This window comes from Urocampus carinirostris, chromosome 19 (assembly GCF_059441175.1).
Source record: "Urocampus carinirostris isolate Australia breed hairy pipefish chromosome 19, RoL_Ucar_1.0, whole genome shotgun sequence".
Taxonomy (NCBI): Eukaryota; Metazoa; Chordata; class Actinopteri; order Syngnathiformes; family Syngnathidae; genus Urocampus; species Urocampus carinirostris.
In genome coordinates, this window is record NC_142367.1 from 8,146,169 (window position 1) to 8,168,980 (window position 22,812).

Here is a 22,812-nt window from a genome sequence, read left to right on the forward strand (position 1 = left end):
ATGAGTTGAGGCAAAAAATCCGGTTCTCTAAAAAAAGACGGACTTCCTTTTACTACACAACCCAAACTTGTTTGACTTGATTGATTTGCCGTTTCGTGATAGTCGGTGTATACCTGATGGTACCCAACATTGACAAATTTGCGCTTTTCCATACAGATTTTCTCGTACGTGTCTTAAAATGCATAATAAACGTACTTTGTACGGCAAAAACGTACAGGTTGACAGGTATGAATTTCTCCGCCTTTTTTTGTGCCGGAATTATTGCCGTTGTTATAACTTTCTGCATTATGTTTCGACTTATTACTGACACTGAAGAAATTACCAATTTTGTGTTGGTTTTCACCTAATACTAACTTTTTTTCGGAGGCATACTTAACCTTCGCTCGACGACAAGCACCACAACAATGACGTAATCTCGAAGCAACGAGATCTTAATGGCCGAGATCGGCGTGCAGACGAAAACTCAAACCGCGAGACCAAAACAACAATGGCGGATCTGCCTGACGAAAGGTTTGGAGTGCAGTAAATCTTTGTTAAAAAAAAAAGTAATCGGGTAATAATGACAATTTTGTGGCAAAAAAGTTGCATCCCAGGGACGCACGTTGATTTGAGACTATGCGTACCCAGGAAAAATGATGCGTTTAGGACGCAGGGACGCGGGCAAACGACACCACTGCATGTATAGGAAGTAAGCAGAATTTTCAAATTAGGACAACGCACAATAACGGTAACATCCCAAACGACTGAAGATACATGAAGAAATTCTAATATGACGCATGTGCAAAGTGACAAATATTGAATGTTTGTATTATTGGAAATGATAATTAAATAACTCCAGTAAAGTGAGATCAAATACTTAATACACTTATTAAAAACAAAAAAATTGCATAAACTTTGGCTTGCCAGAATACACTGGATGGAAAAATCAAGTATGTTTTTTTATTTCCCTTTACCGGCACGTCAGCGTCAAATGTGTCAACCAAATAGTGTGAGAGTCTCACCGTGGCAAGACACCGAAAATCAAAACAAAACAAAGTGCCTTCTCTTTGGGTGACGCAATCCACATTTGTCAGGAAAACCAACAATGCGAAACCAGAAACCACAACAATATGCTTTGGAAAGTCAACTGGAATGTTGGACTTTACCCAGTAGCAGCAGCAAATCTGCTCGCCTTACAAACAAATCCGAACTACACAACACGATCACGGCAAAAAATGGGCAAAGCGGTGCAATGTTTGTTTTAGACCCGACGCCTATTGTCAGCCGTGCTACCTTTAAACTACGAGCCAAAATGGTGACTTGTGCTTGTGAGAGAAATGTTGTTTTAACCTAAATTAAATCAGATCTTTCAACAATTTGACTTACGATTTTTATTACAACCCCAGCGCCCTTTTTAAACAAAAATGAAACAGTAAAGTAGATTATCTTCAACCATCTTTGGGATGAAAATCAATGATTATCAATGGTATGATCCAACAACTGTACTGAGATTTACATGGTCATTTTCCAACAAATGAGATCTTTCATCTTATTCGATATTCAACACTATTATAGTTTGTCTAAAAATCTGATCTATAGCCAATCCAAAAAGTTGACCAAAGGAAGAGTATCTTTTATATCCAGTTACTTTGCCCAGAAAGACTAGAAGCATTAGGTCACATGTTTGTTTGGGCAAAGTAGCATGAACGCAGTGCTTCTTTTCTTCCATTCATAAATGTCATAAGAGTGCCGGGAATGCAGTACCGCAACCACTTTTCATGACACACCCCTTTTTTGCTGAGTGCAACTTGTAACAGCCATTTTCCAAGCGAGCCACTATAAGGTAGTTTGGATACTGCTACTGGATACTAGAGTGACGCTTATGAAGATTAGGAAAAGTTCGGCCTACTACTTTGTACTACTCCCATTTTAAAATCAGCATTTCTTTAGTCTAGTGACCTGAGGGTGCCATTTTTTTATTTGCTACAATAGAAGGCAAAGTGGAGAGGATTTAATAAGGGCTGCAAAAGAGAGAGCTAATTGTTGCTCGCTAGCCAAAGTGAGTGGCGACAATGTGCTCTTAAGTATTCGTAACAAGAGTTAGCTTGTTTAATTGTGGCCGACGTTCCAGCTGAGACTTGTCAAATAGTGAGTCGACTCACTGTTTCACAACATGAGCTTCTGAGGGACACTGCACAAGCCAATTTTTCACATTCCGAGCACTGAGAATGGGGCCAACCTTTTGCACCTCCTGTAGTATTTTTCAATTTTATTATTCTGATGACAAGTACCCTACTGTATCTGCGTAAAATACTGGTTCACTTTGTTATTTCATTCTAAAGCTGTGTTGAAAAATGGTCCAAAGACACTTTGAACACATGTCCAGCGCCTTGTTAGTACAGTATTACATTTTTACTTCCAATCCTAAAAATGACATTAAGCGGCACCACCTGACCGACATTAGAGTCATGGAGGCAGCTTTTGCAGATCACACCAATACAAGTAAAAAATATCCACATGAGTTCTCAAACATATTGAAAATCCGTAGCCTGATGGTCAAGATTTTGACAAGATATACTCCTTGTCCCCTGTAGTGGTCACCATGGCAACAAAAATATCATTCAAGTAGATTTGTTGACATGCAAAGTTTTAAGTCATTCAAAATGAAGACCTAAGGTCACACGTGAGGCCATCAGTTCCAATTTGGCGTTTAACATCAATTGGTAGAATTTAACTGTCATTGAACAAGGAAAGTTTTTAAGTGACATGAGTTGGAAACAGGTTGTTCCTGCACAGACCAGCTCTTGGCAAGACATCGGTCTTTAAATGGGCGGGAGCCACAATGTCACCACGCAATCAGGTCCAAAAGAAGCATTTAGATCAGTGTCAAAATCAGGTCCTCTGTTTTCATTCATGCAGAAACCTGAGCATGGAGCAATCTCATTTATGTGATTCTAGATCATTGTAGAAATGTGTGCAAAAATCTTATTAGCACCCTTCATCTCATCTCATCAGCTGCACCGCTTATCCTCTGCCATGTTCAAATTAAAATAGTATCTCTATAGATTTCCAAAAATAAAGCATGACAATGTTCAGTTGTGATCCATTAAATCAGAGAAACGAACACAGAGGACGCGTCTTTGATATTGCGTTTTGGCTGCAGCAGTAGCTCATTGTGCTGCAGTCCGGCAGCGAGAGGGTTAAATTGTGTGCAGCGGGTGAACTCAAAGGAACTGCCTGGCCTTCACGTGGCTAAGTCGCTGTTGCTATGGGAGAGAGGCCAGACAGAGCAGAAACAACTCCCTCTCTCCCTCTACCTCTCTCTGTAGCTCTCTCACGTTCCAATTTTCGCTCTGGTTCGCTTAGCCTGCACTGCAATCCCACAAAAAGGGGAAAAAAAGAACTGCGGGTAATGACTACGCGACGCTCTCTTCCCTCTGTTAAATATTGACTCTAGTCTATCTAGATTGAGATACAGCTTCCTTTGTGTGTTTCTGTAGGCACATTTATTTTTCAATCATTACAAAACGAGACAATGAATTGTTTGCAAACCAGTGACATACGGTTTTGCTTCGAGTCATATTTTTGTTCACGGCTTACAACCGAAGATAGACAACACATCCATCAAACGCATAAATGTGATTTGGTGAAGCAAAAATGTAGTTCGACCCACATAATGAAAATCTGCGTTTAAAGTTAGTCAGTTGTCTACTTTCAGTTTTGTTTTACTATGCGTTTAGATGTGACTAGCAATGCACCAAATACAGGATCCCTACTGCTTAAAATACAAACACTGTAAAAAAAACAAAAATAGTTCCCTTCAAACGTTTAAATGTAACAAATACATTCGAAAAGGAGCCTTCTCAAAGTTGGACTAGTGGCCGGCTGAACATTCCATGCTCGAGTGGATAAGGAGAAACCAATAAATGAAATTACGTCAGGCCACAGTAGTTGGAGAACAGAACAACCTAGAACAAGCATTGTACAAACAGTACAGACAAATTGCACAAAAATAATGAAAGACTCAAACTATTTGTATTCAAGTACCATAAATCATTATATCTAACTGCACTCAGTAGGTCATTACAGACAAATCAAGTCAGGTCCTGTACATAGATGTTAAATTGACCTCGACTAAAGTCCCTCCAAGTAGATAAGAACAAATTTAGATGATTCAGGCCAAACTGTTACGACCGAACTGCGCCATGGAAGAATCCTAGACGTTCTTCGAAACCCGCTGCCATAACCGGCAAAGAAAAGTTGATGTCGTGTTTAGCTCAGTGCTGTCCCTGCCATTTCAGTGAGCGCTTGGACTTGCATTTCATATAAATTTTTAAAGGAATTGCTTTGTACCAAACAACAACTTCCTGTTGTCATACACAACATCCAACTGGAAAGCATGGGATAGATGGTATGGACTTCATAAATTCACTACTTTCAAGACAAGTTGGGAAAAAAAAGACAAGTTAAGTCTGGACGATTATTTTCAATTTATCTGGCATGAAAGCTCTAGTGTTTAAGTCCATTCTTGGAACTGGCTCTCCAAATAGCAGTTATGAATTTTCAGAAGAGATATGGTGTTTCTACAAAGAGAGTTTTAGTGCAGCAGGATTACGAGAATACAAAGTCTAAAGCGCAGTATACTAGCAGCTGTTCGGTGGCGGGCTGTAATGTATTCCCAGGGTTATCCTGTGAACCTATAGGAGACTTTATGGCTGCCGTATGTAGTGCAATGTGTGTGCGCTTGTGTGTGCGTGTCGGAAAGCAATGGGGGAGGGGAGGAACATCTCGCAAGTAGCCCGAGCCAGCCGGCAATTGGGCCCATCCTGGTTTCAAATTTCATCACATTTCCTTCCGTGACAGAAAACAACACACCAAGTAGTCCCTGGTTTTTGGTAAGGACTCATTTGGGTTGGTAGTCACTACCCAACACCAGAATCGCTTCATTTGAAGAGTTGAGAAATTGCCAGAATTTGCATTTGCTGTACATATACAACTTCGTAAGGTAATCAAAAACATGGCTTTGAACAAATAAGATAAGCAGCTAACAAAGAGTAAAAGGCCGGGTTTTGTCTTATTTATTGCATTTTGATAGATAATGTACACCATACGCATATAGGATTCTATCCTGATTTATGCTTGTAAATTGTCAAACTGGTGTTACATAGCTTCAATCATAAAATGTAAGCTCCCACTTTCATTGGCTCTTCTGGAGTGCCAAAATTGTACTCTTTTCATACTTGAGCAGCAAAGCATCATGGCTGCTAACCTCCACCAGATGTTTCTTGATGCAGCAACAGCAAAGGGGGAGCAGAGGTTAAACTAGGCCTGTTGTTTTGGCTGTGGAGTTGGGTTACAACTCTCACAAGTGCCAGACGTTTGTTAAAAACACCAAATACCATTGCATGTAGGCATTGCTGTCACCACCCACGACAACGGCCACAAAACTCAAGACTCGTGCTTGTGTTTTGTTTACCAAATCCTAGTCCTCGCTGGGTGGATGCAGTCCTTCATAGGGACCATCTTGGCTGTTTTGGAAAAAACACAATTCGAAATGTGAGCGGCTCATGAACGTAATAAACATAACAGATGTTGCCTATTGATTTTTTTCACCAAAACGAAGAGATATGTCACAGGCTGACTGAATCATCGCAATATGCTTGAATAGTAAAACCATACAAGCATGTTTCCTGCCTTATTTTGAAGTTCCAATAGGGGAACTCTGAATTGAGCAACACTTCTTATATTGAGCAAAGCGGCTCGCTCAAATATAAGTATGGCAAGTTTTCAGCATCCATGATCAGATGAATCTCACAGCGACTGCAGGAAAGCAGGCTCATCAACAGTCACCGTGTTGCAACCGCACCGAGAAGTGCACCCACGCACGCTTAATGAATCGAGAAGAACAAGACCCGCCACAAGTGAACCCTCGTCATGTCACCCTACACGCTGCAATTGTGCCAGAGGTGCAGGAATTTATTCACAATTATCAACAAAAGGCCTGATTAACCCAAATCTCACAATATTAACACAACTAACACCATATACAACAGATACAGTGTCGAAATTGTTGGCAAAACTATATAGGAGAAGAGAGAAATTCACAGCAAATCCTACTAAGGTTATCTGGATTGAGTCTCCATGCTTCCAGGCCTTGTGAAGAATAAACGCTGTGCAGATGAAAAAAAACTCCAAGTGCAAAACATGTACTTTAACCAAGCAATTTGTAAACTATGTAGCTGTACTACTCCATGACACTTAAAAGTCAATAGTAACCTAATTTGGTGGAGTATCCAACTGCCTCCTGGTCTTGTATTTGTAAACCCGGTCTGGCTAAAAGTGGAACAACTTTAAAAACAGAACCCTTTACAGTTGGACATATCTAAGTGCGTTCAAAAATGTTTTGACAATCAAACGAGGAGATACAATATCGGAATGAGTGTGGGAAGTGCCCATGACTCATTGATGTTACATCTCGGATCTGGTGTTGCTGGTACATCAAATCAGTGGCACAGTGATACTTCAGTACTTCAATGACAATCACATGAATCAATGTTTGAACAAAAAGTGTAAGTCATTTTTGCTGCAATGATTGAACAAAAACAAGACAGTGTCTCCAATAGAATTATGTGAAACCCTAATGGGTAGACAGTCTTGAGTGGTCTGAGATCATACTCCCTTGGGAGGAAATTTTGTAAATTTTAACCCCTTAACCATCTTTGCCTAAAATCCATGACGTAAAAAAGTAAATTGTATGCTGTTCTTGAACTGTTGGGAGAAACGGTTTTGGTCTCTTTTGAAAGGTAACACTATGATGTTTTGCCCCAAACTACAATAATCACTGCAAGTGCTTCTAACATTAGGTAATCTAAGTTTGAACACACAGATGTGGGAGATTTTTAATCTCGCCTTAATTGTTTTTGAAATCGCATGCCTGCAATACAGTGTAGCATGGGCATCTTAGCTGGAAAACAGCAGGGACAATAGTATGGGTCGACCGACTACGAGCGGGCCGAATATGGGCACCGATATTCGGAAATATGACGGATATTGGTATTGGCATATTATTAGGCCAATTAAGCCGATTATTAAACACAATACCGAGATCAGCTAAGCCTGGACTTTTCTCTCTCTCCTGCCTTCTGTCTCGGACGCTACCCACCCAGCGCCTTCCAATTGAATAAGTGACGAGGGGTGGAGCCACTGAAGCAAGAAGCCTACATCGCACTGTGCGCAGTCACGGACGGCAGACTGAAGCTGGAGTTAGGCCTCTTGCTAATACTTTTCACATTCGCATCTACTGCCTTTTTGTCTCTACACCCCCCTTTGTGACTACCCTGGACTAAAATGTTGAGAAATGTCGTCACCGTGCAGCGACGCACACACGAAAGCAGACACTACTGGTGTCTCACCCCCTTCACGGGAACGCAAACTTTTGATTTTCTTATACTTCTCAGCGATTCCCTTCTGACAGAACGAGTGTCACAATCGTAGTCTGTATAATGTGTTTATTATGAAATATTGATTAATGTGAATGAAACTAAAAAGCAATAATTGTCATTATAATGACTTTATTAAGACATATTTCTGCAAACGTTACCAACACTGGAGGCGACCCAATGTAGCTAAACGCTATGATTTTTACGACCATGCCTAGTTGTACACAAATAGGCTTTATACAGCGTGCTATAGTAGTTAGGGCTGAAGGATTTCGGAAAAAACCTAATTGCGATTTTTCAGACTTGTATAGCAATTTTGATGCGATTTTCGATTTGACAAGAATAGTACATTTTTGTCCTTACTTTGTTTTTGGGAAGAACTTAAAAGATAGTGACATGCTAACTTACTTCAAGATGATGTCCTTAAAGACTGAGAATATACGACTGTAACAAAATAACTATAGAGATACAAATAAGAATAGAAATGCGGTTGAATAAATAGTCTTTATTGTCATTATAAAAAAGTACAACAGCGGTTTTCCACGAGTAGCAACACCAAGTCGTCCATTTCATGGGTAATGGATTTGGTGTTAGTGACTCGCCATGTTTGGCAGTGGTGGTTTAAGAGTTGTTAGCCTAGCTGTTAGCCGCCGCCTTAATCAATTCCCGCAAGCGATAAAAATCCAGGCAGCGCCAGCTGGTGATAAGCTTTTCTTTGCGCTTTTCTGGCTTTCCTCAGTCCGATTTAATTAATGAATTTATTTTAAATGTAACGAGCCACTAAGCAACAAGCTTTGGCGTTTGTTTTGGTGGCCATTGGTGCAGGCGCTGCATCACTGACTGGCAGCTTACAACAGCCAATCAAAGTCATGTACACACGTCTTGCAAACTTTGTATCGCCTTTATTGTTTGGTGACATTAAAACCTTCTCTTTAAATGGCCGCCGCTGTTAAACCACAAAATGTGCCAATTCTTGTTGGCCAAACATTCCATCACTCAAATAACAAACTGGAAGTATGAATCCTTGAAAAAAAAACGTGTTTTGCAGTTACACTATTGCACTACGTCACATTGCGGTATTGATTAGATTTTGGTTAACTGTGCAGCCCTAATAGTAGCCTTATTGTAAAGTATTTTTATTGTACGTAGTTGTTTACTGATCGCTGTAACCAGAGTACCAGTGTGAATGAGACACTGGTTTTCCTGATTTCCCAGTGTAAATAAATGTTTGGATTGAATTTAAAATCTGACTACTGTTTGCAAAGTAAGACACACTTGAAACATATTGTGTTTTGTGGCTTTGGGAGACTACAGAGGAATACCACACTTATTGGTCATGTTAGATGTGTGTGAAATTCTGTTTTATTTACTGTAAGGTTTCAGAACACTATTAAAGTTTTTTTGAATTTATAACAAATTTTCTTCGTGTCTTTTTGCATCATTAAAAATTTCTTCCGCCAACTTTTAAGCTTTTACAGCAAATGAATACCGGCTACATATATCGTTATGGGCCTCCTCTTAATACTAATAATCGTGTCGGTCGTGAAAAAATCATATCAGACAATACCTCGAAGTCTTACCTGGTCCTAGGTCAAATTTGATCACAATTCTAAAAACTAAACCTTGGATTTTACCCATTTTTCTAAAAGTATGTCAAAGCATTTATTAAAAGTGCCCATTAGGAGACGACCAGTTTACAGTCTAAAACCTTTGCAACCGTGTGGTTTACATTGGGCAAGTTTTAGACATTGTGAAAGAGTTGTAAATGTAGTCAATCAGTGTTTGTGCACACTTGTGCATGATAATTGCCCGTAGAAATGGATCCCGAGTCCAAACACACACGTTTATTTGTGGTAAATCTAAATACATTTATGTTGGGAAATTCATTGGCTAACCAATGTGTCAATTATCATTTGAATCAGTGACAAGTAGGTCATGTCCGTTTTCCCAATACGGGTATTCATAGGTTATCGCGGGCTAAGGACCGTAAAAAAAGCTTGCAATTGGTTGAGAGAGATGTCAATTAAAAGGTAAGAGGCTAACGGCCATGTTAAAAATCATTTTGCAGTATAATTACTTTAAACGGGAATTATAGTGCAAAACAGACAGATTTCAACAAGGATCGTGATACGATGCGAAAATGCTTTTGGGCGTTTTTTTTGTTGGCATAATCAGCTGGTTGAACTTCCTGCACTGTCTTGAATGTAACATGGGGATTTTTTATGTATTCATTTAAAAATATTATTATATTTTTAATAATACACGTTTAATAATACACAACCAATCAAACCCTGGTGGGCCGCCAGAATCTTCCTATGGTATAGAAAACACTGTATGAACTCGAACACCCGAACACAGCCAAATGCAGGTGTGGCGGAATGACATGAGCGGCCATCTTAACTATTCTTGCCTGGTTGGATAGCATCCTTCCAAGAAAGATCATCAATTCGGCAGCATGTGTTAAAAATTTATCGTAATTTAGTGCAGGTGTTTTTGCTGATAATAATGGGTACTAAGACAGTTAGTGAGAAGGGGAAGAACTGCTGCTGAAAGGTACAGGTAAAAAAGTTCAGATCTTTTTACATTTTTCTTTATTTATTTTGTTTACATTAAAGAAAATATTGTTGTTTAGGTATTTTGGAATGCGTAGGAATCAATAAAAACAAATTCCACTATTTCTAAGGGGAAAAGTGTTTGGTAATCAAACACCAATCCCGAACGGATTTTGGTCGAGCAGAAACTAGGGCGGCAACGATTAGTCGACGTTTTTGAAAAAAAAAACTGATGGTAAAAATAGTCGACAATGAATTCCATTGTTGAATATTGTCGCCAGACACGTTTTACCAACAGAGTGAGGCATCCTACATGATTATAATCTCTACTGATGGCCGCTTATGTGCAATAGAGTCTGTCGCGTGCAGTAACATTCAGAAATGACGGCATCAGCATCAAGTACAAATACCAAAACCTTTTAGTCTGAATACGGCGAATAAAAAGATTACTTGCTATGTTTGAAAAGCAGACCTTACGTATCAGGGCAGTACCTCAGTAAAGCATGTCAGTTGAACGAAATTGAGTCTAAAACGCCTCAGTAAAATTCAACTAACATTCTAGCCATTTCGGTTTTGATGACATGCATTGTACATTAAAATGCGTAAATTTTGCTATAAAAGCGAATTTGAGCGTTATGCCAGACAGTGCCTCACAAACGCATTTGAAATTAAATGCAGTCTGAAATTCTTTAAACGTTCACAACGACAAACGTCAGTGGTTAAAACCGTTGAGAATCATTACGTTCTTTTGATTCCCAATTTGATCACTGAATGCGCTTCAAAATGCACATAATATTTGTTTTATTTGACATTCTACTGCTGCTAATGAGCCTGTTCTTTGTTTAGAGGAATACCTTTTTAACTGTAGTTTTCAAAAGTACTTGATTTTTATTTATTTGTCTGTCCCTAAAACACGTCTGTTTATGGATTTATAAGGACCGAGGACAGTGCCTAATTGTTTTTAGATCTGGCATTTATATCAAATTTTGTTCAGAATCTGAAGTATCAATAGTTGGTGACTAGTCAACTATCAGAAAAGTTGTTAGTTGCAGCCCTAGTACTGACGTATCATTGTAGTTGAAATGACCTTGTGGTGTTGGAAATAGTTGTAGTCCAATTGATGACCCCAATGACCTCAAAGTACTGCTCATTAGGACCTACAATAGAGGCTAAAAGCAAAGCTTTTTCGGCACCACGGCCTTTAATACCATGAATTGCAACCTCTATTTGCAAAAGCGCACTCCTACTGTACACAAGATTTGCACTCATTATGTTTAACCTACTTTATGATGTGACACGAAGGCATTGCTCTTAACTGACAGTGTCTGATTTTTTTTCCCTCCACTGGCATGCGTTTGTTCTCTTCACAAAGCCGCCATTCACAAGCCAACACACGTTTGTATGCGGCATGGAAAAGTCTTGCTTTCCATCCGTATGTGGAAGGTTCTCAGGCCGCCATTTCTGCTGATGAGCCGCAAAGCAAAATCGGGCCAACAGGCCCCATGAAAGCAAACTCCAAGTACACACGCAAACATACAAAGGAGACTGTTATAGAAACAAAGGATCCTCTAGGCAACGGCCAATGCCGTCTTCTCTTGCCATTCGCGCTTAAACGAGACCATTATGGCACTTATGCAATACGATGGAACGTACAATAGTCATCGTAAATAATTTTGCATGAAAGAAGAGTGAAATGGGAATATTTCAACCTTCAAAGCAGGTTTTAGGATTTCTCCCATGAGACAAGTTGTCTAATATAGCAATCATACCAAAGTGATGCCGTGTAGCCTGTGAAGAATTACATTCTGATTTTCCTCTTATAATATAATCAGCTTAAGTAGAAATTGACCACAAAGATAGATATGAGGTAGAAAATAAAACATTCTCAAACGACATAAGTGAAATGTGTAATCGCAACGGAAAAGTCAAATCAGCATTTGAAGTATCCTTTGCTTTCATGGCTTTGTGGTGATTAAAGATTAACATGCGAACCATGTAAAGATTAACGCGGCCTGGCCAGACATGGCTAAAGGGATTTTATGATTGCATCTGCCAGAAAAATAAAATCTCAATTTGATTTCAATTTTTGTTTTCTTCAAATGAACAGTTCAATGTGTGGGGCCACATTCACGTCAAAAAGGTAAGACGGCAAGGTGTTTTAGTCTCTATCAGGTAAAAAATAAATGTGAACGTACCGTTTACAGCTCCACGTGAAGAACTTTGCATGTTTTGCCACCATGATTTTTAGACCTTCTCTTTTCTACTTTGAGTGTGTCAGATGTTTTGTCCAACTTCAATAATAATGACACTCCGAAGTCCATCAAAGCGGGGCCGCCGCAAGCGGCAGCCTTTCCAGCAGCCTTTCCAGCAGCTCCGTGTTATTTCGCACTTTTTGTGATTTACTGTTTTATGTGCCCGCTTCTATCTTCTGTGTTTTTCGTTCCGTTTGACAACTACACTTTAGATTACTTTCTATCCTATCGTTATGGGTTTTAACGCACAAAAATGTATTTATTCGAGGAATCAACTCCTTGCCCTGAAGAATTCTTGTCCCAGCGTGATGAGGGGGCCCTATCGTGGATGCAGTGCCGGAGCTAAGGCTAAGCAGCTAGCGGCGTTATAAGTCTTCGGTACCGTCCGTAATCATGGTAAATGTGAACTCTCTACCAAACAAGACAGACGAACTGGCTGTGCTGGTGAAAAACATCAAAGCGTACAGGGAGTGCAGTCTTCTGTGTTTTACAGAAACGTGGCTCACGTCTAGCATCCTTGACGCTAACGTGGAACTACCCGGAGCTACCCGGCTTTAGTGCCGTTAGACAGAGACACAAAAGCCTGCGGGAAGCGGAGAGGAGGTGGACTCGCCATCTATGGAACATGAGGTGGTGTAACCCTGGGCACAAAGATTTCCATCTGCTGCAGGGACGTCGAACTTTTGGACTAGCGTGTGACGTCATCCACTCCGCTGTGGCTAAACTACAACAAAGCACCCCGAGGGCATCCTGTTAATATGTTAATAAACAACAAAGGAGACAGCTGGAAGTGTGAATTTCCCTACGGGGATGAATAAAGTCTTTTTCTATCTATCTATTTGCTGGTGCAGACTCAATCATTGGTTACTTGGAGGCGAGGCAATGCAGCACAAGGCTGCTGGTATTAAATTGGTAGGCAGCCGGCAAACCGGGGAAAATGTCATTTTTAACTATCTTAGAGCTCATGCAACTTTTGTATAGGCCCCTTTCAAGGTGATTCCTCTGCTGGGATATGTAAAATGATAATTTTGCTCTTTGGATTTCAAAAACACAGCTTTGAGTGCAATATCTGGTGCAACACCGTCTTGCTTTATACATGCACTGTGGATTTAGAAATGGACAATTTGAAGTGCATCCTTTTAACATGGGAAACAGACAACCTAGCACACTGGCTTTTGGAAAAAAAATGTAAAAAGCTTTTTTTTTTTAATCCAGCCTAAAATTTTTAAAACGTTTAATGGTTTGTGTTATGCTTTGTCACATACATTAACCATGATAATTGGATTGTGTTTTGTGATCATGTGACATCACGGATCTGATCATCTACTAGTATATGACCAGTTGAAGTGTTCAATCCCTTGGGAGATGTTAAAACACACCCGCAAATTAATTTTTGAAATCGCTGACTTGACCTAAAACTAACACTTTGATGAACTCTAAAGTGACAAGGGATGTTTAGATCCATACTTATTGTTTCGCGCCAGACCTTGCCCATGTGAGCAGAGCCTTTGGTCAAAGGCCCAACAGCTTGGCTTGACACACTTCTTCCAATCTAATCTCCAATCCCGCTCCACTGTATTTACTAAGCTAGTTAAGCCCCTTGCTAATGAGACGGTGCTCCATTGTGTGGAGTTTAACCAGAATGCTACCGCGTTCTACTAAATCTCATCACATACACGAACACGTTCTACTCAGGAATTAGGGAGGCAAAAGTGCTTGTATGTTACAAACAAGTAAGCAGACTGTACATTATAATGATTGAGGAAGGACCATCGACACACTAGCAAGTCTTGCATAAGAGTGTCACTCTAGGGATTCTGGTATACATTTAGAAACTAAGCCATAACATATGGCAACCCACTGGATTTGTCGGACAAAAATTTCCCGTATTAAGTATTAAATACGAGGAAAGAAAAATAATGAACAAGACATACTGAGCCATTTAAAGAATAAAAGGTAACAATGTGTGAACTTACTGAGATGTCGTCAACATGGAAAATTTCCTACTCAAAGCAATTCAATTGTTAATACCAGCCATTGTGTTAGCATTTGTGCTACCATCCCTTGCCTTATGCCTGCTGCCATTGGCATTGGACTGACTCATTTTGCCACAAAAACCACAAAGCGATGTTATTACGAGATAGTGAACAAGCATTACCCGACTGACGGAAGAAAGCTACACCTTGCATTTAGCTGGGTTAGATCTGGCATTGTCCGAAAAACATTACGGGGTGCTCTACTTGGAATAGTAGACGAGTATTGCAAAAAACAGTAGTCTGTATGGATGATGTTGTTTGTAAAACCGCAGGAAAAACCTTTACTTTAATTCCTATGACCAAAACACTCCTTTAATTGCTCTTTCAAGAAAAGGCATTGGCAAAGCGTGACTGCTTGTATTGTTCTTGGTTCTTTATTTATAGAGTCACACCTCAGCAGAGTTAGCTTATAGTATGTTCTCGACCCAGCCCTGGCATAAAAGAAGGACAATGACTGCTCATTACTGTTCATCACCTTGGAGCTAAGAGGCACAAAACTGTACAGAAGTCATATCGGGATCAAATGGCAATCCAGCCATCGTAGATATCAATCGAAAGTAATTAATTATTGACAAACCTTCACGTATTCATCTTATTTGGTGTCTAGCCACACAAGCAACCATGAGCACAGTAGCAACTGCCTAAAACATGTTAGGCTAAAAGAAAGCTACTTAGATTTGCCTAATCCCGCTTTCTATTGTGTCTTAACATGTGACGTGCAGACTCGAGAGTTAGCTCGATTTCAATTCTGCTCACAATCACAAAAAACATTTTTCTTGTACGGAAGCTGCTTCTTTAAAGACGTTTTGTTTTTTATTTTCATGTTTACATAGAGTATTAGTTTTTACTTATGAGAAATTCGTCTCCATTGACAGCATGAATGGCACTGATTGATTCGTATTTAATGATATAAGCAGTAACTTTGGAAGATGATTTGATGCTGCTGTAACCATCTCTCTGGGAGATTTCCAAAAGACAATCAATAGAGTGTGACCCATCCAACATAGAGTTCAGAGTTACAATTACCATTAAGTTGACATATAAAAAAAACTATAGACAGAATGTTACTAGACGATTAACGGTGTCCATTACTTCAAACAGTTTTGAATACATTTTGAAGGCTGCAGAAAATGAGACAAATGTCCTTTGAAAAAAAAAAATGTCAACAAACATGTAGAGGGCAATGATCTAATTCAAAGGGAAACAAATATGTAATAGTTTAAATTTAGATGACAGTACGACTTGTTTCAAAGATGTTTGGAAAAGACAACAGCTTGAAACATGTTGTTTCATGAGGCAACTACCCATTGTTGGGCATGCAGAAAGAAAGAAAGATGTTTTGCTGTTTTTCCTGCTGTCTACCTGATCTTGCTTTTCTAGGATGGGCAAACAGCAACTTGTATTCACTGGTGTTTTTCACATGTTCATAAGCTTCCTCTTGGGTTGAAATATAAAAAATATAGACTAAATGTTACGAGACAATTATCTGTGTCAAGAGGAAAAGTGTATTCCATTACATGGAAGAATTGAATACATTTAGATGCCTGTACAGAATAAAGCGCCGAATGTCCACTGAACAAAAGAAAAATAACAGGTTGTTGCAATGACCTCATTCAGAGGCAAACACATGTAGAGTACTGTGTATTCGGATACTACGACTCGTTTCAAAGAAGGAGGCGTTTCACCAATGCTTAATTTTGTTGTTTTATGCGACAACTGCCTATTGTTGGGCTTGCAGTAAAAAAAAAGACACTGCCGTTTTCCAGCCAAAGTATTGCTGCCTGATCTTAAACGCAAGACCTGGTGTATGTCATGCATGGACAAACAGCAATGTGTCCACTGTTGTTTTCCACACGATTAAAGGAAAATCTAAGCTTCCTCCCCACCTGGTTGAGCTGATTTGTAGAGAAGAGTTAAGGAAAGCAAGACTGCAAAACAGAATGCTTTGCAGGCTGCAAGGCAGTCACATTCCTTCGCACACATTTGCCATCGCAGCTGCTGTCTGAGCACAATAAGTCCTCGTTGGCCTGCCAACTTTGTTTATTTAGATGCACTCGAACCGACGCTTACACATGCTTAGTTACACAGAATTACAATTCTGCAGTTCCTAGGCAGGGATAGGACAAAACAAAGGTGTACGGCATTGCGCACGAAAGCAGACCAGCACTACTACGCTTTAGCATTCTATTTCCTTTTTTTCCAACAACTGTGAGCAAACTTTGTCGTAAATCCCTCAACACAAGCAAACCACGTCAACGGTGAAAAATAAAATAGCAGATGACATCGGGAGTCCGTCTGGGTTCGGCGTCCTTACCGTCAGGTCCAGATTTTCTGCGTCTCGGTGGTTGACGGCTCGAATGACGCCGGACCGCCACGGCCAGCGAGCGATGTCGCCCACTTCGGGCGCCTCGTCCCCGCCGACGCAAAGAAAGCGCTTTCCGACCAGCTCCGGCCGAGCCTCGAAAGCCATAGCGGCTTCCCCGCTACCCTTCCTCCCCGCCTGGCTGGCTGGCGGGCCAGCCGAGCAAGCGAGCGGGCGGGCGGCGAGCAGACGACGAAAAACCTCCCTCGGAAGGAGGGGGGAAAACAACAAGTTCCCAAGTACGGCGCCTTCCCGGGTTAGCCTACATGAAAACTCAAGTGTCGAGGACGCCCGCACCAGAAAAAAAGTCTTTGAAATGTCTGTTTAAACGGGCAAAGAAGCCATGGGATTTAAATGGAGGAGCTTCATCACACCCGCTCCAACGTCAGCGACAGGAAAAACGGCGGAACAGTCAACCGCATCACGGCTACAATTCGTGCTCGTCTACCTCCGCTGGATCCTGAAAACATTCACAGACCGCAGCGCGACAGTGTCCCTCCGCGAGAATCCAAGCGTGCTATTTTATTCCGGAACTTGCACGCGATTCTCGAAAATTACGGAGGAAAACTTTTATTTTTGTCGATTTAATTTTCTGTAACATTGCTCGACCTTAGTGTGCACTCCCAAATGCATTATAATATTAATACAATATAACTATTTTTAAATGTGTATAGTATCATTACTATTATTATTTGTAGTTGTAGTAGTAGAAGTAGTAGTCGTAGTAATAGTAGAAGTAGAAATAATAATAAAAGTAGTAATATACATTTTATTAGTACAAACTTGTCAACCTCAGCCAATTGCTCCCCTTATAAAAGCCTAAGTGTGTAATATTTGACCCCAAAAAATTGTACCGTATTGTCTAATGAGAATGAAAACCAGTTCCACAGAGCATAGAGTAATAGCAAGTTGCCGGACAAACATGACGGCGACATTGGGTCGGGATTCCATTATGTAAAAGAAACACAATGTTTTTTCAGGGTTCAAGTCCAGCTACCGCAGCCTCCCCCTCTGGAGTTTACATGTTTTCCCTGTGCCTCCGTGGGTTTCTTCCAGGCACCCCAATTTCCTCCAAAATTCCCAAAAACATGCATGTCGGGTTAAATGGTCAGTCTAATTTGTCTTTAGGTGTGAATGAGTGAGTGATTTGTCTGTCTCTGTTTGCCCTGCGAATAGCTGGCAACCAGTTCAGGGTGTCCCCTGCCCACTGCCCGAAGATGGCTGGGATGGGCTCCAGCACCCCAGTTACCCTACTGAGGATAAGAGGTGCAGATAATGGATGGATGGAAGTTTAGGTATTTTTGCCTAGTATTTGAATCAATGTTTTTTACTGAATACATTTTTTTGTACCACTAGGATGAACTAAATATTACACACTGTCCCTTTGATATCCTTTCAAACACACTGCAGTACCTATTTATTCATAGAAAGACATACAGTGTAGAACAAAAACAAAGATGGTTCGTGTAAAACAATTTGAAATGATCAAAAAAACGTATAAAGTACAGGGAAAACGTATAACTTGACAGGTATGGTAGTGTACACTTCCATAAGGTCTAAAATTTTAATACAACAATAATATATCAAACAGTAGATTATTTTCTAGTAGTAATACAATAGTACTATTATTAGTAGTTGTAGTACTAGCTACAGTATTTTTATTTTTAGTAATATATCCTGTGTTCTTCCATAAGCTCTAAAATCTCAATAGAATATTACTGTATTAAACAGTTGACAGTATAATAATTATCATTATTAGTAGTAGTTTTGTAATATTACCAGTACATTAATATCCTTATTGGTAGCTGTGGAGACACAGTAGTAGTAATAGCTTATGAATAAATGTTATAATTAATTAATTAATGCATTTTTACGATTATTCTTAGGAAAACATAAATTAAGGCTATAATGGATCAAGTGAATGAATTTTAAAAAACAGCAACACCAGTTTATTATAATTGTTTTTCCCCCAAAAAAAAGCATTTTTTGAACTGCTTGTAGGAGTGGGATAGTAAAGGCTAAATCCAGTTTTAAAATAAGTCGCTTGACAATTGTTGGATAAATCAAAAGTAACCCAGAAAATTCAAATAGTAGCGTTAGTTACTTTAGTTGTATAGCTCCAGCATGGCATCTTAAGCATTACTTGGAGCATATGTTGTGTTTTAATTAAGTTGTAATAGTTTCATAATACCAATACAGAGATGTATAGGTCGTTGGCAATGGAATGTGAACAAATGGACCAACAAAATACACACTTGCATCATTGTATGTTACTCATTGGAGTATTTTGCAGCGTTCCATATCAGAAAAAACACATATTATCAATGACAACCCGGATGCCGAACCAAGAACCTTTCTATAGGACTGCAATCCCCAGCAGACAAGCTATGTGACCAGAAAAGCTCCACTGGGAATCTCCCCTACGCTGCTGCAGACTGCAGCAACTGCCTTCATGAATAACAAGTAGCTATGAATCCATCACGCACGCTCCTTGCACACAAAGCATGCACATGTTGCATGTATCTGCATCAGCCACAGACATATTTATATTGTGGGCTTCATTTGCCAAAGCTCATCTGGTGCACATAATAAACACTCAAATTCTTCATAAAATCAAGCACATGACATGTGTTCTCGGAGAGATCAGCAGGTGTGTCAAAATCCAACCGAAAATGATCCACCACTATGACATACTTTTTAGGGACTTCAAAGCGGGAAACTACATCTTGTTATTGAATAAATTACTTTATTTAGTATTAACAAACATGATAGGCATTCTACTTGGGCGAGGTTGCTCGGGGCCGTGGTTTGTGAAAATATCTCCTTGGTTCTAAGGAGTGCCAAAGAGCTGCATGGTTGCATGAAGCGCCAGAGCTGCTTGTTGTTGGTATTTACTGGGGTTGCCTTGACATGAAACCTAGCTACAAACACTCACAGAAGCCTAAAGTATAACTTTTACAAAAATCAGTTAAGCCGTTTCGGCACCCATAAGACACACACACACACACAAACACACAGACACACAGAAAATCGGGATTTATATATATATATATATATATATATATATATATATATATATATATATATATATATATATATATATATATATATATATATATATATATATATATATATATATATATATATATATATATATACAGGACTGTCTCAGAAAATTAGAATATTGTCTCAGAAAATTAGAATATTGTGATAAAGTTCTTTATTTTCTGTAATGCAATTAAAAAAACAAAAATGTCATACATTCTGGATTCATTACACATCAACTGAACTATTTCAAGCCTTTTATTATTTTAATATTGCTGAATTTGGCTTACAGCTTCAGAAAACTCAAAAATCCTATCTCAAAATATTAGAATATCATGAAAAAGTATACAAGTAGGCTATTCAACTAATCACCTGAATCATCTAATTAACTCGAAACACCTTGCGAGGGTTTCCTGAGCCTTAAAAACACTCAGCTTGGTTCAGTAAACTAAATCACAAGTATGGGGAAGACTGCTGATCTGACTGCTGTCCAGAGGACCATCATTGATACCCTCCATCAGGAGGGTAAGACACAAAAAGAAATTTCTCAAAGAGCAGGCTGTTCACAGAGTGCAGTTTCAAAGCATATCCACAAAAAGTCTGTTGGAAGGGAAAAATGTGGCCGGAAACGCTGCACAACCAAGAGAGATGACCGCAGCCTTAACAAAATTGTGAAGAAGAGCCGCTTCCAGAATTTGGGGGAGCTTCAAAGACAGTGGGCTGAAGCTGGAGTCCAGGTATCAAAACCAACAGTTCACAGACGTGTCCGGGAAATGGGCTACAATAGCCGTATTCCCATGGTCAAGCCACTTCTGAACTCAAGACAACGGAAGAAGCGTCTGACTTGGGCTATGGAGAAGAAGCACTGGACAGTTGCAGAGTGGTCCAAAGTACTCTTTTCAGACGAAAGCAAGTTTTGCATTTCATTTGGAAGTCAAGGCGCCAGAGTCTGGAGAAAGGCTGGAGAGGAGCAAAATCCAAGTTGCTTGAAATCCAGTGTGAAGTTCCCACAGTCAGCAATGGTTTGGGGAGCCATGTCAGCTGCTGGTGTTGGTCCACTGTGTTTCATCAAGTCCAGAGTAAATGCAACTGTGTACCAAGAGATTTTAGAGCACTACATGCTTCCATCTGCTGAAAAGCTCTATGGAAATGAGGATTTCATTTTCCAGCATGATCTGGCACCTGCCCACAGTGCCAAAACCACCAGTAACTGGTGCACTGACCATGGCATCACTGTCCTTGATTGTCCTGCTAATTCCCCTGACCTGAACCCAGCAATGCCACAGGCTGATTGCCTCTATGCCACGCCGGATTGATGCAGTAATCCGTGCAAAAGGATTCCCAACCAAGTACTGAGTGCATCAATGGACATTTTCAAATGTTTGATTTAGTTTTGCTGTTATAAAACTATTTTTTTACTTGGTCTGAGGAAGTATTCTAATATTTTGAGATAGGATTTTTGAGTTTTTTTCAGCTGTAAGCCAAAATCAGCAATATTCAAATAATAAAAGGCTTGAAATAGTTCATCTCATCTCATCTCATCTCATCAGCTGCACCGCTTATCCTCAGTAGGGTCGCGGGGATGCTGGAGCCCATCCCAGCAATCATCGGGCAGTGGGCAGGGGACACCCTGGACTGGTTGCCAGCCAATCGCAGGGCACACGGGGACAGACAACTCACTCGCTCAGTCTCACCTAGGGACAATTTGGACCGGCCAATTCACCTGAAATGCATGTTTTTGGAATGTGGGAGGAAACCGGAGTGCCCGGAGGAAACCCACGCAAGCACGGGGAGAACATACAAACTCCGCACAGTAAGGCCGGGAGCTGGATTTGAACCCACTCAGGAGGTTCCCACGACCTCAGAACTGTGCCGCACACGCGCTAACTGAAATAGTTCAGTTGATGTGTAATGAATCCAGAATGTATGACATTTTTTTTTTAATTGCATTACAGAAAATAATGAACTTTATCACAATATTCTAATTTTCTGAGACAGTCCTGTATATATATATACATATATATATATATCATCTCATCTCATTAGCTGCACCGCTTATCCTCAGTAGGGTTGCGGGGGTGCTGGAGCCCATCCCAGCAATCATCGGGCAGTGGGCAGGGGACACCCTGAATTGGTTGCCAGCCAATCGCAGGCCACACAGGGACAGACAACTCGCTCGCTCATTCACACCTAGGGACAATTGAACCGGCCAATTAACCTGAAAATGCGTGTTTTTGGAATGTGGGAGGAAACCGGAGTGCCCGGAGGAAACCCACGCAAGCACGGGGAGAACATACAAACTCCGCACAGGAAGTCCGGTAGCTGGATTTGAACCCACACCAAGACCTTAGAACTGGGCCGCACCTGCGCTGACCACTGCGCCGCCGTGCGCAGCACCTTTTTTGGAAAACAAAAATTGATGGGCAACAGCAAGAAAAAAGAGTAATTCCTCACACATCTCAATTAAGATATTATATGATGTCCAAACTTTTTGCAATTTTCTGTATTCTCACTCTTTTAAAGGATCTGTAGGGAATTTGAAATGTTGTTACTAACTTACTCTCTGTTGCCATCTCCTGGCTCATATCATTATTGCTGCCTCAGTTAGCTCGTTCATGATGCGCATGCAAGTACGTTCATTTCTTGGACGAATAAACTCAAATAATTTCTTCTTTTTTCATCATTCTATTCTATTCTATTCTATTCTATTCTATTCTATTCTATTCTATTCTATTCTATTTTATTCTATTTTATTCTATTTTATTCTATTCTATTCTATTCTATTCTTGGGGTTTATGTTGGTATTTGGACTCTACTTGAAGCTGCCCTTTTCTTACCTCTACCATTTTCATGCTACACTGACAATTAAAAACAAAACAAGAACTGGTGGGGATGACCATGGCGAGATTCTCAAGCACACACCCCAAACCCCATTCCTGGGCTTGATGAGTTCCACCCGGAACATGTTTGCTTAAACTAAGATAAAGGTGATGAACACAGTGGAAAATAAAGCACAAGGGCTTTTTGAACTCAATTGCCTTATGTTAACACATACTTAATAGTGAAAGTATTCCACTTTTAACTTTTTAAGGACACCTCAAATGACATACCCCGCCTTCACAGAGGTGTAATGGCCCCCAACAAATA

The 22,812-nt window shown here is 40.1% G+C and overlaps 1 protein-coding gene across 2 annotated transcripts in view; it reads right to left on the reverse strand.

Annotated features, from left to right (window-relative positions):
• Positions 1–17,035, reverse strand: part of jmjd1cb (jumonji domain containing 1Cb) — a 57,986-nt gene extending 40,951 nt beyond the window's left edge. For both annotated transcript variants that reach the window (XR_015847945.1, XM_088323374.1), the window contains exon 1: positions 16,573–17,035. Coding sequence is in view for 1 of the 2 variants with exons in the window: in XM_088323374.1 (XP_088179500.1) it covers positions 16,573–16,728 (156 nt within the window). In the remaining variant the exon portion in view is untranslated. The remainder of the gene's footprint in view (positions 1–16,572) is intronic.
• Positions 17,036–22,812: the final 5,777 nt, after the last annotated feature.